Here is a 17,277-nt window from a genome sequence, read left to right as displayed (position 1 = left end):
ATTCTCTCTGCAGCCTTGGGAACACTTCCTACAGCTGTGTGAGACCTGGCACTGACTGGAAATGCTCCGTCTGCTGCGACGGCTCAGCCTGTTGTGTCACTCCTACCTGTCCAGCCCACACGGCACGAGGAGCTGCTCAGCTCTTGAGAGGTTTGGGTTAAACGCCATACATGCAGATAGGAAAGGTGACACCCAAGGTGGCAACAAGCTCTACATCCATGGAAACGGATTCTGCACACATACTACATTCACATGAATTCACATATAAAAACTTCGTGTTGAACCAGCCTGAGAGGGCCTCAGCATGGCTGCTCACCAGGCCTCACAGCCAGCACCTCCATTTTGTGCCTCACAGGAAGGAGCCCCCTCCATTTTGTGCATCCTCTCCCTCACACGCAGCAGCCCCCTCCATTTTGTGCGTCCTCTCCCTCACAAGAAGCAGCCAGCCCATTCCATTTTGTGCGTCCTCTCCCTCACAAGAAGCAGCCAGCCCATTCCATTTTGTGCGTCCTCTCCCTCACAAGAAGCAGCCCCCTCCATTTTGTGCATCCTCTCCCTCACAAGAAGCAGCCAGCCCATTCCATTTTGTGCGTCCTCTCCCTCACAAGAAGCAGCCCCCTCCATTTTGTGCGTCCTCTCCCTCACAAGAAGCAGCCAGCCCATTCCATTTTGTGCGTCCTCTCCCTCACAAGAAGCAGCCCCCTCCATTTTGTGCGTCCTCTCCCTCACAAGAAGCAGCCAGCCCCCTCCATTTTGTGCATCCTCTCCCTCACAAGAAGCAGCCCCCTCCATTTTGTACCCCTCCTCCCTCACAGGAGGCAGCTGCCTCCCTCAGGCCAAGTTCCGTGAGCGTTTGCAGCCATGGCATGGCAGTAGGGATGCGAGGCAGAGCTGCATGCTGACTCCACCAGCCCAGGAGGAAACAGTGGTCATCTCTCTTGCTTACACCACTCACTTTTGGAGTACAGACATTAAATATTAAATTGATGCAATTTTACAGCATCTTGATTCCACACAGTGCTCCTACAGCACTGAACTGGGTTCTCAAGCAAGCCATCAACTGCTGAGGCTCATGGGGGCTATCCAGCATGACACTACCAGCATGGAAAGTAATATAAAGTAAGAGTGATGATAGGAACTGAAATAATAACAAAAATGAAAAATTAAAAACTCAATAAATACTATTTTCTTTCAGATTTAATCTGGCACAACTTTAAGAAAGCTTACTGGTACATTTTTCTAAATGATCTGGTGGAATGAGATGTTCAAAGGTTTTATCCTTTATACTTTACCTTGCTGTTTTATTTGAGTATGTAACTGTAGTTTATTCAAATTCCTAAATGTCATACTCCTACAGAGAAGCACTGACACATCTCTTACCATGTAGCTGGTTTTGTGGATAGTCCACACAGAATTTTGATTAAAATTGGAACTGAAAAGTAACAGAAGTGCTGAGTGCTTTTATTAGTTAAATGCTGCTGTCTTAAATGTACCAGACAAAAACCCGAAAAACTAATCAGAATAAATGTATCTACTTATGGAGAAAGGATTACCTCCACTAAGTGATGCTGGATGACATTTCCTTCAACATATTCAAACTTGTAGATCTCATCTTTCGAATCTCGGATTTTACCCCTAAAGCGTTTCTACCCTTTTTCAGCTGCCTGGCAGCTCTGACTGAACCAGAAGGGCACTGAACCGCCCTATATTTGCTCTTCCGAAAAGGGGTGCTACGGCCCAACGGCGCTTCGGCACGGCGGCCCCGCTCCCCGCCCTGGCAGGGCTGTGCCAGGACGCCCCGGCCAGGTACAGCCTCCTGCTGAGGGAACACCGGGTCCCGGGGCTCCCCAGCCTACTGCCGGCCCCGCGCACCGCCTCGGCCGCTGCCGTTCCCCCCGCGCCGGCGGGAGCGCTGCCGAGCGCCGCTCCGGCCCCGCCGAGCTCTTCCGGGCCCCGCCGAGCTCTTCCGGGGCGGAAGGAAGGCGGAAGCGCTGCGGGGCCGGCGCCGGTGGAGGGCTCGGGCGGCTCCTGATGGTGTGTGGCGGCGGCCGGCCCCAGGCGCGCTCGCTTCAGGCTCGGTATGGCGGCGGCGGGGGGAGCCGGCCAGGAGAAACAACTCGCTCCGACCCTGCTCAGTTTCTTCATCTACAACCCCAAGCTGGGGCCCAAAGAGGGAGAGGTACGAGCGGGGGCTGCGGGGCGGGGAGCGCACGCCCGGCCCCGCTCCGTGCTGGCCTGGGGTGCCGCGGGGCCCCGGGGCGGCTCTCTGGGCCCTGCCGCCCCTCCCCGGGCCTGGGCCTCGGGTTTCCCGCTGTCGGGGCGGGCGGCAGTGGCGGGTCCCGGCAGCGGCGGGTACCGGCCGGTGCCGTCCGCCTGCAGCGGGGCAGCCCGCAGCCGCTGGCAAGGAACGGCAGCGCAGGGCGCCCTCAACAGCGGGGCCCGAGAGGCTGCAGGGGGGAGCTGGTCTGTAAGTGACCGTCTGTTACTCATGCCGTAACTCTTTCTAAAAATTATTTTCTTCGGGTAGATACAGCGTGGTAGAAAGCTTAGTGCTTAACTTAGTTAAATTCAAGTTATTGCTAGTATTTTCTTATAATTAAAATCAAGAAACTATAGTCTCTATTTTTAGGTAACAGCACATTGCATGGTTCATGGGATAACCCTAGCGTTACCAGTTTTTGAACAGAGCAGCGTACTTACGTGCTTATTAGTGACCAGGGTGATGAGCCTGTGTGCGCCCTCAGCCAGCCATGGCTGACCCCAGCCTGGGGGAAGCTGTGTCAGGCTGGAGCAGGGCTGCTCTTCACAGGGACCCTCAGGAGGTGGGAAACAGGCTCCCAGAGACCTGCTGGAGCAAAATGAAGGCAAACGCCCAGTCCCGCATGCGGGATGGCAGCATCCCGTGCACCATGGCAGGCCAGGGGCCGGCTGGCTAGACAGCAGCTTGGCGAAACAGGCATGGGCAGTCCTGGTGCACGGCAACTCACGGGTGAATCGGCGTGTGCCCTGGCGGCACTGGAGACCGAGCGTGTATGGGGCCGTGTGCTGGAGCATGCATGAGCCGGTCCAGTGAAGTGATTGCTCCGCTCTGCTCAGCACTGGTCAGACTGGGCACTCCCCAGGGCAGGAAAAATACTGATCCAGTGAGGGGCTCCTGGGTTGGTCCGGGGGCTGCAGCCTGCGATGGAAGCTTCAGGTAATGGGATTTGTGTAGCCTGGAGGAGAGGTGATGTGGAAGAGGTCTGATGTCTGTCTTCAGGGTGGCTATCGAGGATGGAATCAGGTTCTTCTTGAAGTGAAAGGGTGAGAGGTAATGGATGAAGCTCCAGCAAGAGAAATTCTCATGAGACAGAAGAAAAAAATTCTCACAGTGAAGTGGTCTAACAGCAGAACAGGGCCCAGAAAGGCTGTGGAATCTCCATCTTTGGAGGTATTCAAAACTTGACTGGCCAAGTCTTGGAGCAATCTGAGATAGCTTTGAAGCTAGCCATGCTTTGATCTGGCTTTGAAGCTAGCCTTGCTTTGAACTAGCTGTGGAGTGACTAGGGCCTGTGATTTCAACAGCCTGAAATTTGTAAAGCATTTTGAGAGATCTTGGGCTGACTGACTGCTTAAGTGTGCTTAAATATTCCTTTTATCTGTTTTTACAGAAGCCCATTTAGGTACAAGATAAAATTCTGCCTTGGAAATTAAGGGATTAAAGTAAAAAAACAAGCAAACCATGGACTCAGTATTCTTCAACTCTAATTCTGTTACAATGCATTTGCTTTGATTCTTTTTTCAAAATTTAGGAGGAAAAGAAGATTCTCTTCTATCACCCAAATGAAGTAGAAAAGAATGAAAAAATTAGAAATGTGGGACTATGTGAAGCTATAGTACAGTTCACAAGGTAGGAAGTCTGATTGCATGGCTCATTGTGTTAGCACAAGCACTGTATTTTAGATTTCCCAATCGTGTGTTTTCTTTTTGTGTGTATAAATATCTTATGTCTACGTATATGTTTTCTTCCCAGGACCTTTAGTCCAACAAAACCTGCAAAATCCCTACATACACAGAAGAACAGACAATTTTTCCATGAACCTGAAGAAAACTTCTGGATGGTCATGGTACTTATGCATGTGATATGCATATTTCTAAAACATCATATCGCAATGTTCTCAATGCATTCTGCATTGTCTAATACCAGCCTGTTCCACTTCCTAGGTTGTACGGAATCCCATAATAGAAAAACACAAAGATGGAAAGCCAGTCTATGAATATCAGGAAGAAGAATTACTGGTAATACTGAACTTTTTTTTTTTTTTCTAATGTATTGTATTTTAAGAGTACCTCCAAAAATATCTTAGTTTGATTCTTCTTGAACTGCTGCCAAATTGACTTTTATATATATATGTGTGTGTTTGTGTATGTATGTATATACACACATATATGTATACACACACACATATATATATCTCTCTGCATAAACTGAAAAAGGGCAAAGTACATTTCTATAAAGTTTAAAGAAGAGAGCAAGATAGAGAATTATCCAGATAATGGTTCAAGACCACCCAATAAACATCAATGAAATGTACAACTGTGAGACTTTTAGCTTGGAATAGGTGAATATTTCTTATGATCTGTTTGTTTAATAAAGTTCTTGTAAGATTTTAAATCTATGTATTTTTATTAGGTTTAAGCATACATGTATACTTCCTTACAACTGCTAGTAATCTTTACTAATAATCTGGAAAGACAAACAGCTCATAACTGTTATGGGATTTCTTGTCCAAACAGCAGTATGATTCAGTCAGTCTAATTCTATACAGGAAGGGTATGTGGCTGGGTGGGATAATATTTGAAAAGCTGGCTGCTTAAGCTGCCTCCGTTCATTACGGTGTGCACTGGTTCTGTTCCTCATTGTGATCTAAGAAAAGGATTGGTATCATAGGCACGCTATTTTGCCAGACAAACAATAAAATAGTCTTTTTTTTCATCTGGGTTAAGATCCTAGCCCAATAAAAACCTGCTGTGGTGTCCCATCTGCTTTAGCCTTTGACGTGGATGAAGAGAAAACTAGTCCGAAATAAGTTCATTTTCACTGAGCCCTGGCCGTAGGGAAGTGCGCTATTTGTAACTGATATGTTGTGCACGAGTTAATGAGGCGCTTTTGGTATTAAATGTAAGGGGGGAAGGGACTCCCTTTATTGAAAAAGTACTTTATAAGGGCAAAGAAATTTCCAGATGCTGACTGAAAATGCTCTTTAACTTTGCAGAGATTGATTTTTCTAATTTGTGCGTTTGCTGGCTCTTCAAAATCATATGTTATGCGTAGCTCAGCCAAAATATTTGAAATTCTGCTTCTGCCTGTACTAATATCCTGCTCTCTTTTCTGCAGGACAAGGTTTATAGTTCGGTCCTACAGCAGTGCTACAGCATGTACAAGGTAGAGTTAATACTGGAGCTCCTCTGGCGGGCAGAGGAAGAGATCCTCATGGTACCATCTGGACGTGCAAGCTCATCATTGCTTTGACATTCTTGTCTCATTACTATTGTCTGCTCTCTTCCTGAAGCTGTAATGGTGTTGATGGAGGAGAAAAACAAAGCTTTTGCAGTTACCTGTGCTGGTTCATTAGCTTATTGTAAAAATAAGAGCCTTCTAATTGCTGTGAAGTCCGCATTTCTTCCTTCATGGGCAGTTAACACTAATAAGCATTCAATTTTGATGGTGTTAGATATTATCTATTGGAGAAACAATGCTGGATAAAGGCCATCAATCTGGCTTTTAGAGTACGGGAGCATAAGACACTTAAGCGACACAGATAAATAATTTCTCTACTATTAAAGAGTTTAGTTTCCTTTGCTATCTAATTCCGCCACTGGTGCCATATAGAGAGTCCCCTGATGGAGTCTGTGAATTTGAGAGAGGTATTTTCAATAAAGGGGGTACATTTGGATCTCTGTGGAGTCCAAATACTGAGCTATATTGTAATCTAGATATAGTCATGTCCGAGTTAGAAGAAATTATTGTAAACGAATAACCAACTGACTGATTTTCTTTATTTCTTTTAACTATTAGCTTTTCAATGGCACATTCCTGAAAGCCATGGAAGATGGAGGTGTAAAAGTTCTAAAGGAGAGACTAGAGAAATTCTTCCATCGGGTAAGACCTTATTTTTCAGGCACATACAGTGTGCTTTTGCATTGGAAATAAAATGTAAAAATCTTCTCTGGGTAGCTGTAGTAGCTATAACACATAAGCAACGGAAAAGGTGTAGTTACCACACCAAAAGTCTGGTTACCTATTTTTTCAGATACTTCTGCTTCCTACTAAGGTGGTAGGTTCTTTAAATGGAATAGAACCACAAGCAGGGTTATGGCTTGATGGAACAGCTTAGCTGATGGATGTTTTTCCTGATGGAATCACGTTCATCCTTTGGAAATTCTGCATTAACATTTGAATTGGTTAGTGCGATAACAATATGTGCAGGCCCATATGAATAGCTGTTGCAGAATCATTCAGTTGGTAGGACTCTGGAGAGTCATCTAGTTTGGCCTCCTACTCAAAGTAGGGTAACACTGAATTCGGACAAGGCTGCATAGGGCTTTGGCTGGTTGAATCTTGAAAATCCCCAGGGATGGAGATTCCACAACCTGCACGCACAGGCTGAAGGTCCCCATCCCGTAGTACCGTGAAGTCTCATGGAGAGTTGTAATTTTTAACTTCGCCCCACCTTGTGGAATTTGTAGTCGTGCCTGGTAAGGTTTCAGGAAATATTGCTGTGGTTATAACTAGTCTTCAGCATTTAATTTAAATCTTTACAAGCAAATGTTTTAGTGAAAGGATGGAAAGTAAAACCTATTTCTGAGCAAGAAATCCATCAAATGTTATTCAGGTATTTTTCACTTAAAGGAACTGGCTGAGTAGTCACGTCTGCCAGAATTTTGAGTTCCTACATGCAAGGTTTCATCAAGTTAGCTTTAAAAGATGGCATCCAAGTGTCTGTCTGCCCCTATTTTTCTTGTTTGAACAGAAGGAAACGGAGGACTGCTGTCAGCAGTTGGTTCTCTTGTGGTAGAGATGTGAATATAGATATCTCTGATAATGATGGAGTATAGACACTGTATACTGGTGTTTAAAATCTCGTTCTCTTAGCAGATTTTTAAAATAACACAATATTGTGACTGTAAACAAAAGTACAGTTCAAATTGATTTTAGGACAGCCTTCACGTGTGGGTTTTTGGTGGTTTTTTTGCTTGTTTTTTTAAGACTGTCGTAGACTCTAGAATGAACACCGTTGGCATAAGGTGTGCTTGTTTGATTAGCTGGTGTATACCAGACTAAATTGAAAAATAGAGCATGGCAAAAAAGGAAGTAAGGTATTTTTATCTTTAAAACATTGTTTTTCTTTGAAGTTCCTACTGAAGATAAAACAGTAATTGCTGTAGATTTGTATAACAGAAAGAAATCCAAGGAAAAGTTGTTTCTCTTTTTCACTGGGGAATCAGAAATACCTAAAAAGTTTGGTCGTGCAAGTTGTCCTGTTAAACCCTCTTGAACGTATTGGCTACGTGTTGCTGGTGGGCTTGGACTGCACTGAAACTCTGAAAGGAAATGAGACTTAGATTGTAAACTGTGACAGAGATCAGTCACACCGCCTGTCTGGAAGTGTTTTCCTTCTTGGGTTTTATGGTAATGTGAAATGACTGTAGAGGGAGCCATTGGATAACTCGTCTTTCACACAGCAGAGCATTTGATAGTGCATTTGAAATCTCTTGCTAAAGGTTACAGTCTATCAATAAGGAGAATAATAGAGATTATCTTTTCCTTTGCACATTGAATACTAATGAATTTATCTGCTAATATTTCTATGGAGTTGGTTCTCCAATTAAACATTAGTAAGATAGGCTGTGCTTCCTTATCCTCTCAAAAGATCTTGAGCTAGCCTTAAAAGCTGTTGTCACTGTGATTAAATAAGAGCAAGCTTACATCTGGAATGGCGTTAACACATAGAACGATACGGCCATCTAGTCCAGCCCCTGCCCTGGGCAGGGACATCTTCCACTCCATCAGGTTGCTCAGAGCCCCGTCCAGCCTGGCCTGGAATGTCTCCAGGGATGGGGCATCTCCCACCTCTCTGGGCAACCTGGGCCAGGGTGTCACTGCTCTCAGCATAATTTCTTCCTTCTATCTAGTCTAAATCTTTTAGTTCAGAGCTATTACCCCTTGTCCTGTCACTGCAGGCCCTGCTAAAAAGTCTGTCCCCGCGTGGAGGAGTATGTCATACAAGCAGAATTGGAAGGGGTGGTAGGTTTTTTTGATTGTTAGTGTCGATTACTGGGGATTAGACTAAAACTTGTAATTTAAATCTACACATTGGAAGTTTTCTGAATTCTAAAAAACAACTGTCATTATTCTCTTAGTACTTGCAGACACTGCATTTACAGTCCTGTGATCTGCTGGATGTGTTTTGTGGAATCAGCTTCTTTCCACTGGATAAAATGACTTACTTGAAAATTCAGTCGTTTATTAACAGGATGGAAGAAAGCCTGAACATAGTCAAGTATACTGCATTTCTGTACAACGACCAGCTTATCTGGTAGGTACTTCAGTAATTCTTTTGTGTGTTCGATTTCTCACTCTTTAAATAAGTGCCATAATAGTAGAGCTTCCGAAACAGTGAAAGAGTTGCTTGGAAATGAGAAAATTGAATGGTAAGATGAGTCGTATGTAAGAAGGGCATTGGTCTTTGGCTTTAAAATCTCTAACCTGTACCAAATGATGACTCCCAGGTTGGCCTGAGGAGCAGCTAGAGAAGTGTCCTTGTCATTTCCATTGCTCAGAGCCACTGCAGAGACACAGGTTCCTCTGTAGGACCTTTTTGTAGAGAGAAGGATCATTAAAGGATTGCTCTTTATACGGTTCTGAACTGGAAAGTTGCAATGCTTGTGAAGAGGTCTACTTAAAAATGGACTTAAGAATAGCAAACTTGATATTTGTTTGTTTAAATATTGTTTCTGTTTCTCTTCTGGCTTATGGCTAATTTAGATGTGTTTTGTATTTAGCAAGTAAACTAACATTTTATTAAAAATGAGTGTTCTCAGGTTGAATCTACCGAGACACCGAAATGTTGCTACTCTAGTTTGGTGTGTGCTTTGCCTGAGTTTTGGTTAGAGGAAAACGTGTGACCTGAATTGCAGCACAAACACAACTGGCGTTGCTTTTTCTCCCTGATGTTCTAGGAGTGGACTGGAACAAGATGACATGAGAATCTTGTACAAATATCTCACAACATCTCTGTTTCCAAGGCACATGGAGCCTGAGGTATGGGAGTTGGGGTTTTTTGTTGGGGTGGAGGTGGTTGTTGGGTTTGGTTGGGTTTTTTTCTTCCTTTCATTTCGTTTACCTGGTACTACTAAGGGCTAAAATACCAAAGAGGAGTATCTCTCTTCCCCTCCCCTCTTAAATTTTAGTCTAGGAATTATGAGATTTATTGCTTTCAGGGCACTTTACTAAACTCAGTAGTATTTGCACCTAATGCTTCTAATATGAATTGTGCTGATAATTTGAGTATGGGATGGCAATAGGGAGTTTACTGAACATCGATACCTGATGACTGCTCAATACTGCAAATGAATCGCTTCAGTTAATGGCCAAGTGCGGCGTTGAGCGCCGTAAGACCACATGGAGTTAGTTATCCCTCCCCACATCAGAAGCTCCATAAGGTAAGTTTTAAAATTAATAAATGCAAAATCAGAATGCCCTGTTCTATCAGCATCTCTTACACTTTAGCTTTACCTCCTTCATGTTACACAAAGAGTAGGTATCTGCATGAGTGGTAATTTCTGCAAATGGTTTGCTTTGATGTGATTTAAAGACGGTGCACAAAAAGTAACAGAAAATACCTCTAAGCTGTTTTTTCTTGGGTGTGTTCTTTTTCACTTCAGTTAGCAGGAAGAGATTCTCCAGTCCGAGCTGAGATGCCAGGAAATCTACAACACTATGGCAGGTAGCTCTGGTTTCCTGCCTGCCTCAAGGGCAGAATGTCTGGGAGGAGTACGTGTGTTTTGAGGAGATGTTCCGCACTCGGTTTGTTCTAGAGGGTCACACAGTAGTTGGTGCAGTGTAAAACTTGACCAACCTCTGGGGGGGAAAAAAAAAAAAGTCTTCATTAACATTACTGCATGTTTATTATTCTTCCCCACTGTTCTTAATGCACTGCATGAACAATTTTGGAAGTGCTCCTGTCATTTCTTTACCTTTGTCTGAAGTGCCTGACTGGATAGATTTATTCTAGGGATTTATCTATTTATTTTTCCGCTGTACTCAGCGTGTCAGAGTGGGCAATTCTGTATAAGCAGCTGAAGCAACATTATTTTGAATAATTGTGGGTTTGGACATACTTTAATCACAATAATTCCTCTTGCCTGATTTATTGTGTTCTTTTGGGATCAAGGCACTGGCACGCACTCCCTGTCCCGTGTCCGTCCGTCCCCCGCCCCAAATTTAGGTGCTTCTGATACCCCACTGTTGTACATAAAACTACTTTGAATGTACTGTCGGAAAGCAAAGGAAACTCTTCCTTTGCCAACACTTTGCTAACACCACAAAAAAAAAGGGTTTTTAAAGATAGTCACAGCTTGAATGCAGAAAGAGTTTTGCTGCTGTGTCTTTGATCAAACTTATTTTGTTGGCATTATTCTGACTTTCTGATCCTGTCTCTGTTAACTCCTTGGAGCATATATGCAAATAATACTTGGAAAATGTAAGAGTGCCGAGATAATGTATAAAGGGCTCTATGCCAAGCTGGACAGCTGGAAACTCATTGTATTCAAATAGATTCGTACGTGCAAGTCATTGCTAGTTTCAAAACCATCTGTTAAATAGGAAAAACTGAAATGTAAGGATTCATCGCATCTGACCTATGGAATTATTTTCTAGGTTTCTTACTGGACCTTTAAATCTTAATGATCCGGAAGCAAAATGCCGTTTCCCCAAAATATTTGTTAACACTGAAGACACTTACGAAGAGCTTCATTTAATTGTTTATAAGGTATTACGTTTTTCTCTGCAATTATTCCACAGAGTTAGGAATCTATATACAATGAAGACAAAAATGATGTGAAGTACTTATGAATTGTATAAAAAGATGCATTGAAATGACGAGGGTAAAGCAATGAGACAGAAAACTCTGCAATTCTAGCAACAAGCTTTAAAGCCTGAGTCCTCTCTTCCCCCTCCTGTACTCTCCCCAGAACAAACAGTTGTTTTAGTAAAACAAAATACCAGCCTTCAGTTACTTCAGGTGGTTTCACACCTGGCTTCATTAATCAATAAAACAAAAAACTCTTTTTTTTTTTTTTTTTTTTTTTTTTTAAATGAAAGGCAAGGTTCTTGCAGACATATTTCCTTACATAAAATGCATTTTTAGCAAATTTTACCTTTCCCCTGCAACTTAAAAACTGCTAACTGGGCTGAATTTTAAAATCATAACTGTCCCGTGTTGTGCAGGATTGCAAAGAGATTATGCTATTGGAGGGTTACTGTTAAACTACTTTGGTTTTGTTTTTTTAACTGGTTTACCTCTGTGTGACCGCACTCAAGTATTGTCATTTGTTTGAGGTAGTGGAGGTAACCTGTTGTAAATGGTTTTTTTTGCTTTAACTTTTTTGTTCCAGGCCATGAGTGCAGCTGTCTGCTTTATGATTGATGGTAAGTACCTATTAGCATCACTTATTTGGCAAGACATAATTAGTATAAAATGCTGTTACGTGCAACTTGTTTTCCTCTTGAAAAATACTCACATTAATTTGTTATTTGAGTCTGCTCTTCATGAGTGCTCTGATCAGTCTTTTGATTTTTTGTTCCAGTGCTAGAAGTAACTCAGTTTACTCAATAAAACGACTCAGTGTTGGTTCAGTTAGCCACGCACTTTGGAAATCATCTGTAAGGTTATAATTAAGAGAGAAATTTGTCCCAGGAGTCTCGCTGATGTTTAACAAAAGCAACTGCAGAAACCACCTTCAGCTGTGGGAGGAGACTCTCATCTCTCCCTTTTCTTTACCCACCACCCAGCTTCCATCCCGCCTACGCTGGAGTTTTGCCGTAAACTGGACAGCATCGTTGGGCCTCAGCTCACCGTGTTGGCGTCAGACATATGTGAGCAGTACAACATCAACAAGAGAATATCAGGGTTTGTACCACGGCTCTGTTCCTGTTGCAGTCCCTCATTAGTTGGTTAAAAAGGAGGTTTAACGAACTGCTTAAATAATGGTAATGTGAGCCCCAATGCTGAAAGCATTGAGTTAACCGTGTACTTTAAACGATGTTTATCTGCCTTTCTGCATCTTAAGCATTTATAAAGTGCCTGTTGTTGCATATTTAGGTCTCCCTGAAGTAACAACATACATGTTACTAATTTACAAACGAATGTTTATTGTGTGGCTGCTGAAACCTCCTTCCTGTGCGTGCATAATTGTTGCAGAAAAAAATAATGTAGATATTAAGCTAGATTTCACTGTTATCAGTTGAGATTCTGCCTCCTCATCCCCCAGCTGTCAGCAGATTATTCTGAGGCAGAACTTCTAGGTTTTGCTTCTTTCGTATGTGAACGGAAACTTGCTGAGTCCTGCAGATCCTGGGCTTGCAGAAACGCAGAGCAGGTGGGAAACCTGCCGGCCAAGGTGGGAGTCTTCTGTCGCTGCCGCCCACGTTGAAGTAGAGAAGTAGCAGTTCCTGCAAAACCTCAGCTTCAGTTTATACTTTCTAACTTTTCTTGAGGAAACCAGAATCTCATAATGTTCACAAATAGCCCTGGGGCTAGTAGAACATTTGAGTTAAAAAAAAAAAAAATAATTTTTTTTGTGTGTCTTTGTGCCCACATCCTTCTTTGTGCTAGCTTCCTTTGACTTCTGCTTTGACTTTCTGCTATTTTGTATAATGTTAAAAAACGGTGTTTTTCACATCAAGTGGGCCCTGACCCCGGTGGCTCTGTCCCAGGGTTGCCTTGGACACAAGGTCTTACGGACGGAGTGTGTGGAACTCTTAACTCCGTTACAAATCCAAAAGGAAAATGAAGGTCTAGATGCCTCAACAACTTCTGTTTAATAGTTGAAATGGGAATTTTAGTAAGTGGATTATTTGGTTACAATGCCAGCTTTAAAGTTGAGTACTTTTTTCCAGCATTACTGCTTCTTGGAGTGTTGCCGTGTGTAGTAGGTGAGGAAAAAACTGTATTATTTTTTTCCGTTTTTCAGGACTAAGTAACTACTTGAGGGGTGGGAATGCCAAATGAGGAAGGATGTTAATGCTTTGGAAAATACACGTCACTTAAAACTATAGCTGGCTTTCCATAAAATTGTATTTATTTTTTAGTTAGATTTGTTAGTTGGTGAAGCAAGAACAGCATCGCGTATGACAGCAAAAGAGGAATTAAACCAAAGACAGGCGTGTGAATGACCTTATTTAGTGGTAGCATGGCAAATCAGCAGACCTGCAGGATATAGAATAGGATGTGCTCGAAATGGTGCCAGTCTACTAGATCATTAAACTTGGGGGGTTTTAATGTCATCTGGGACTGGCTTTGGCAGCTTTAACCCTTTTAAAGTTTAATGCCGTGGTGTCCTGAAAACATGATACAGTTTCTTGACACTAATGGCTGTGGGTGCAGAGCGCGAGGGGATCCAGCGCTTTGCTGAGGCGAGTGGCGGCATCGCGGCATCTCCCTGACTCTAAATAATACATGGCCAGAAGGAGCAGCTGTCATGGCCGGTGTGTGCCAGTCTGAATTTGTGGTGACTTCTACCAAAACTACAGCTTTAAGTAGCAGGTTTTATATCAACTTAATCAAAGAGGAGGTGGAGGAAGGCTGCCGAGGCAGGAGTTTGAGAACGGGCTCTTGGTTGGCCCACACAAGTGATGAGGGAAAGAAAAGTTTTCTCTTTTGGTTGTAACAAACAACAGACGAGAGTGGAAGATCGCTTATTAATCAAACTAAAGACCTAGCATCCATTCAAACCAGACTGGACTAGCACAGGGGAGCGAGGAAACAAACTGGGGACAGAGAAAAACCAGCTCGTCAGAAAAATGCAAATACTGCTGGGAAGCGGGACAAGGCCTTCAGACTCCCCTGTGTCTGTCACCAGCAGCCTGCACAGCAGAAGGGGAAAAACTGGTTGGTTTTGCAGGCTTGATTTGGTTTTTTTATTTATTTTTTTTTCTTTTCTTTTAAAGTGTTAAAATGAAGTCTGATCATGCCACAAGTCTTAATGAACTCAATCTCTTCAAGGGGCAGATAAGTTCAGGATGTCCGCATGAGCCTTGCAATGGCTCGTTACTGTTCTCTGTGAAGCCGGGGCTTCTAGAACATGTCAGTACTCACAAGTCACGTTTTCTTTTCAATCTGCCAGGGCTGAGAAGGAGCCCCAGTTCAAGTTTATCTATTTCAATCACATGAACCTGGCAGAGAAAAGCACCATCCACATGAGGAAAACACCCAGTGTATCGCTCGCGTCTGTTCACCCTGACCTCATGAAGATTCTCGGTGACATCAACAGTGACTTCTCCAGGTAACGCTTAACTATTAAATAGTCTCCGACTCCTGCCACGTAGATTCTTTCAAATGAGTGAAGCTTTCGTGGCTCTTTGTTCCTGGATGGCTCTTCATAGCTCTGTGAGATAAATGGTGTAGCGTGGGTCACGTTTGGTATTTTCTGCTGGTTTAGAAGTAGTCTGTCTTAAACAGAACTTCTATTGTCCTTTTAAAAAAATGATTTAACGAAGGGCCTGGGCCTCTATCCAAGAAAACATCTAATCTATGTGAAGCTTCAGAGTAGCCACAACAAACTTAGCAGGGATGTGAAGCCTTGTGCTTTTGCACTTAAGTCTGTCTAATCTCTGGGCAAATAAAGGACGGGGAAAGGACCTGCCTCTGCCTGTATTGCCGCCTCCTCTGGAGCAGCTGGAAGCTTTTAGGGATTAGACAACAGACAAAATGCAAGCCTTGCAGTTCCTGCAGTCCTGCTGAGTGACCCGCAGCCAGTTATCTTCTCTGTGGGCATTGTGCTTCAAGGCGGGAGACATCCTCTGTCACTATAATAAAGAACGGGAAGATGCTGTATGATGGTGGTGTCTGTAACTAGCGACTAGCAATCTTCCCACTCTGCCTAAGGACAAGGTTTTAATTTTTCTGTAAATGAAAAAACGTTTCATCATATTGTGGAAGTACTGGCTTAGTGACAGCTTTATGTCCTGTACCTGGCTGCTGAGCATGGCTTAGTTCTGGGTTTAGCAATGAGATGGGGAAAGCTGAGTATCGCAGACCGTCTCCCCCTTCCGTTATGTGGTCACCTGTAGCGAAGTGTAGTTCTCTGGTGTGTCCGGAGCAGACTGGAGGGGGGGCGCTTCGGCCGAGCACGGGAGAGCTTGGCTGGCGGCCACAGCACTGCCTTGCTGCCCTGGGGATGTAACTGTCCCCAGCAGCCCACTGCGGAGTCTCCATCCTGCACTGCCCAGCTCCGTCCCAGCTCGTACTGTACCGGTGCTCGGTCTCTGCTACTGCACAGCCACAAGCTATGACATTACGCTGTCCTAATGATTACAAATAAAGCTGTTGAAAATGAACTTGCTGCCACCTTCTTTACTTTCTAAAACCTCTTTCAGAGTTGATGAAGATGAGGAAATTATTGTGAAGGCAATGAGTGATTACTGGGTAGTTGGGAAAAAGTCTGACCAGCGAGAACTGTATGTTATTTTGAATCAAAAAAATGCAAATCTGATTGAAGTTAATGGTAAGGATTGTTTTTTATTACCTTTAAATACAGTTACTACTAAAATGTATGTCCCTGGAGAAGTAATAAAATCCATCTCACAAGAAATCTAGAGAGGGACTGATCTATGATGTAGATGAGGTAAGTTTGCACAAGCCTTTAGTCTGCCTTCTTCCAGCTGTTAAAAAACAGCAGAAATAGCAGACATCCATCATTATTAATCAGTCATTCTTCCTCCTTCAAATAACAGAGGAGACCCATGAGCTTAGTTTAGGAGTGATTAACGAAGCGTACCATAGGTGAGAGACGACCATGTTTACACGTGAGTTGGGTTTGATGTCAGCGATCCATGGGTGTGTTACTCGCACCCAGTGTCTCCTCTCAGTCATCCTCAGGCCAGCGCTGCCTTGTTTCTAACAATTTACTGTGACTGAGGGTGCAAATGACGATGCAATAAGCTTTTAAACAGACTAAGAGAAATGGCAGTTTGAGTCTTACTTGCAGCAATTTTAGGGCTCACTGTTTTAATAGGGGGCAACGTGCTCACACTAATAGTTTTCCACAACCAAAGCCCAGCAACCTACGTTTTAAAGAGAGGAAGGAGCTGCGTGACCTACACAAGGATTTTGAATTGTCTTTCAGCATCAAACCTGCCATCCAGAAAGAGTAACTGGGCGTTTCTGTGCCTGTAAGCTTAGGGAGTGCTGCCACCCCCAGAGTGGTGTCTGTCAAGTAGCAGAAAGCAGGGGTTTTGCTGCCCTGAGGTGCTGTAACAGACACCCCCCTCCTTCCCCGAGGAGGGGTTCCAGGGCCCTGCCCTGTGCTGAACTGCAGCGGCGCAAACTCAAACCACCGTTTACCCTTCAGCTACTCGGAAAACAACTCCTCTTTCAGACAGTGCAGAACATCAGACTCGACTCAGCTTTCTCTTACTGAAGCCAGAATAAAACCAAGTGTATTCCTACATTAGAAACTCCTCCCTTTTCTTCTGTTTGAATTTATGTTCTCAGTGATGATCCCCGAGGCTTTTCTTGCAGAGGTTCCTGTAAAATACCATACTGACAGATCCTATTTTTATTTTTTTTTACAGAAGAAGTAAAAAAGCTTTGTGCAACACAGTTTAATAATATTTTCTTCTTGGATTGATCTGCAAAGGGCTGATTTATTGAAGACGTCAATGTCAGACACTTGTTCAACAGGAAAAGTTATTAGTCATATTATTGACTGGAATAATGACAATAGTAAAGCAATACTTGCTTTGTAAGAATCAAAATTTCTACTAAAATCTGTAAACTCTGATCATAAAATTTTTAGATTTTAAAAATGTTTATGTGCAAACTAAGTAAAAACCAGTCTGCATTCATCTGTACCATTCCATTCTGATAGCGTTATGGGAATATTTTACTGGAAAATAAAATTAATAATTGTTACACTTTCATGGGCATCTTTTTGTCTTCCTGTGTTCATTCGCATCGTCCTGTGCTTTCCTGCGGATTTTTCTACCATGTAAACTGGAAACTGGTCACCAAA

The 17,277-nt window shown here is 43.3% G+C and overlaps 1 protein-coding gene across 4 annotated transcripts; it reads left to right on the top strand.

The window, feature by feature from the left end:
• Window positions 1-1,963: 1,963 nt before the first annotated feature.
• On the top strand, window positions 1,964-17,185 carry CCZ1 (CCZ1 homolog, vacuolar protein trafficking and biogenesis associated). Of its 4 annotated transcripts, XM_054212673.1 has the most exons (16): window positions 1,964-2,179; window positions 3,792-3,889; window positions 4,013-4,106; window positions 4,204-4,278; window positions 5,378-5,425; window positions 6,059-6,142; window positions 8,404-8,579; window positions 9,223-9,304; window positions 9,928-9,989; window positions 10,922-11,033; window positions 11,659-11,692; window positions 12,056-12,173; window positions 13,163-13,198; window positions 14,389-14,547; window positions 15,641-15,768; window positions 16,838-17,185. In XM_054212673.1, the coding sequence occupies exons 1-16, from the start codon at window positions 2,081-2,083 to the stop codon at window positions 16,891-16,893; spliced, it is 1,461 nt and encodes a 486-aa protein (XP_054068648.1). In that variant the 5' UTR covers window positions 1,964-2,080; the 3' UTR covers window positions 16,894-17,185. The 4 variants fall into 4 exon arrangements, with proteins under 4 accessions (XP_054068648.1, XP_054068649.1, XP_054068650.1 ...); XM_054212674.1 differs by lacking the exon at window positions 13,163-13,198; XM_054212675.1 differs by lacking the exon at window positions 15,641-15,768.
• Window positions 17,186-17,277: the final 92 nt, after the last annotated feature.

This window comes from Rissa tridactyla, chromosome 8 (assembly GCF_028500815.1).
Source record: "Rissa tridactyla isolate bRisTri1 chromosome 8, bRisTri1.patW.cur.20221130, whole genome shotgun sequence".
Lineage (NCBI taxonomy): Eukaryota > Metazoa > Chordata > Aves > Charadriiformes > Laridae > Rissa > Rissa tridactyla.
This window is presented reverse-complemented; position numbering and strand designations above follow the sequence as displayed.

Bases quoted from the DNA above. Each gene is read 5' to 3' on its own strand.
- CCZ1 (XM_054212673.1), top strand. From the start codon at position 2,081: ATGGCGGCGGCGGGGGGAGCCGGCCAGGAGAAACAACTCGCTCCGACC. The intron at 3,890-4,012 runs GTAGGAAGTCTG...TTTTCTTCCCAG, and splicing joins GCTATAGTACAGTTCACAAG to GACCTTTAGTCCAACAAAAC. The intron at 4,279-5,377 runs GTAATACTGAAC...TCTTTTCTGCAG, and splicing joins ATCAGGAAGAAGAATTACTG to GACAAGGTTTATAGTTCGGT.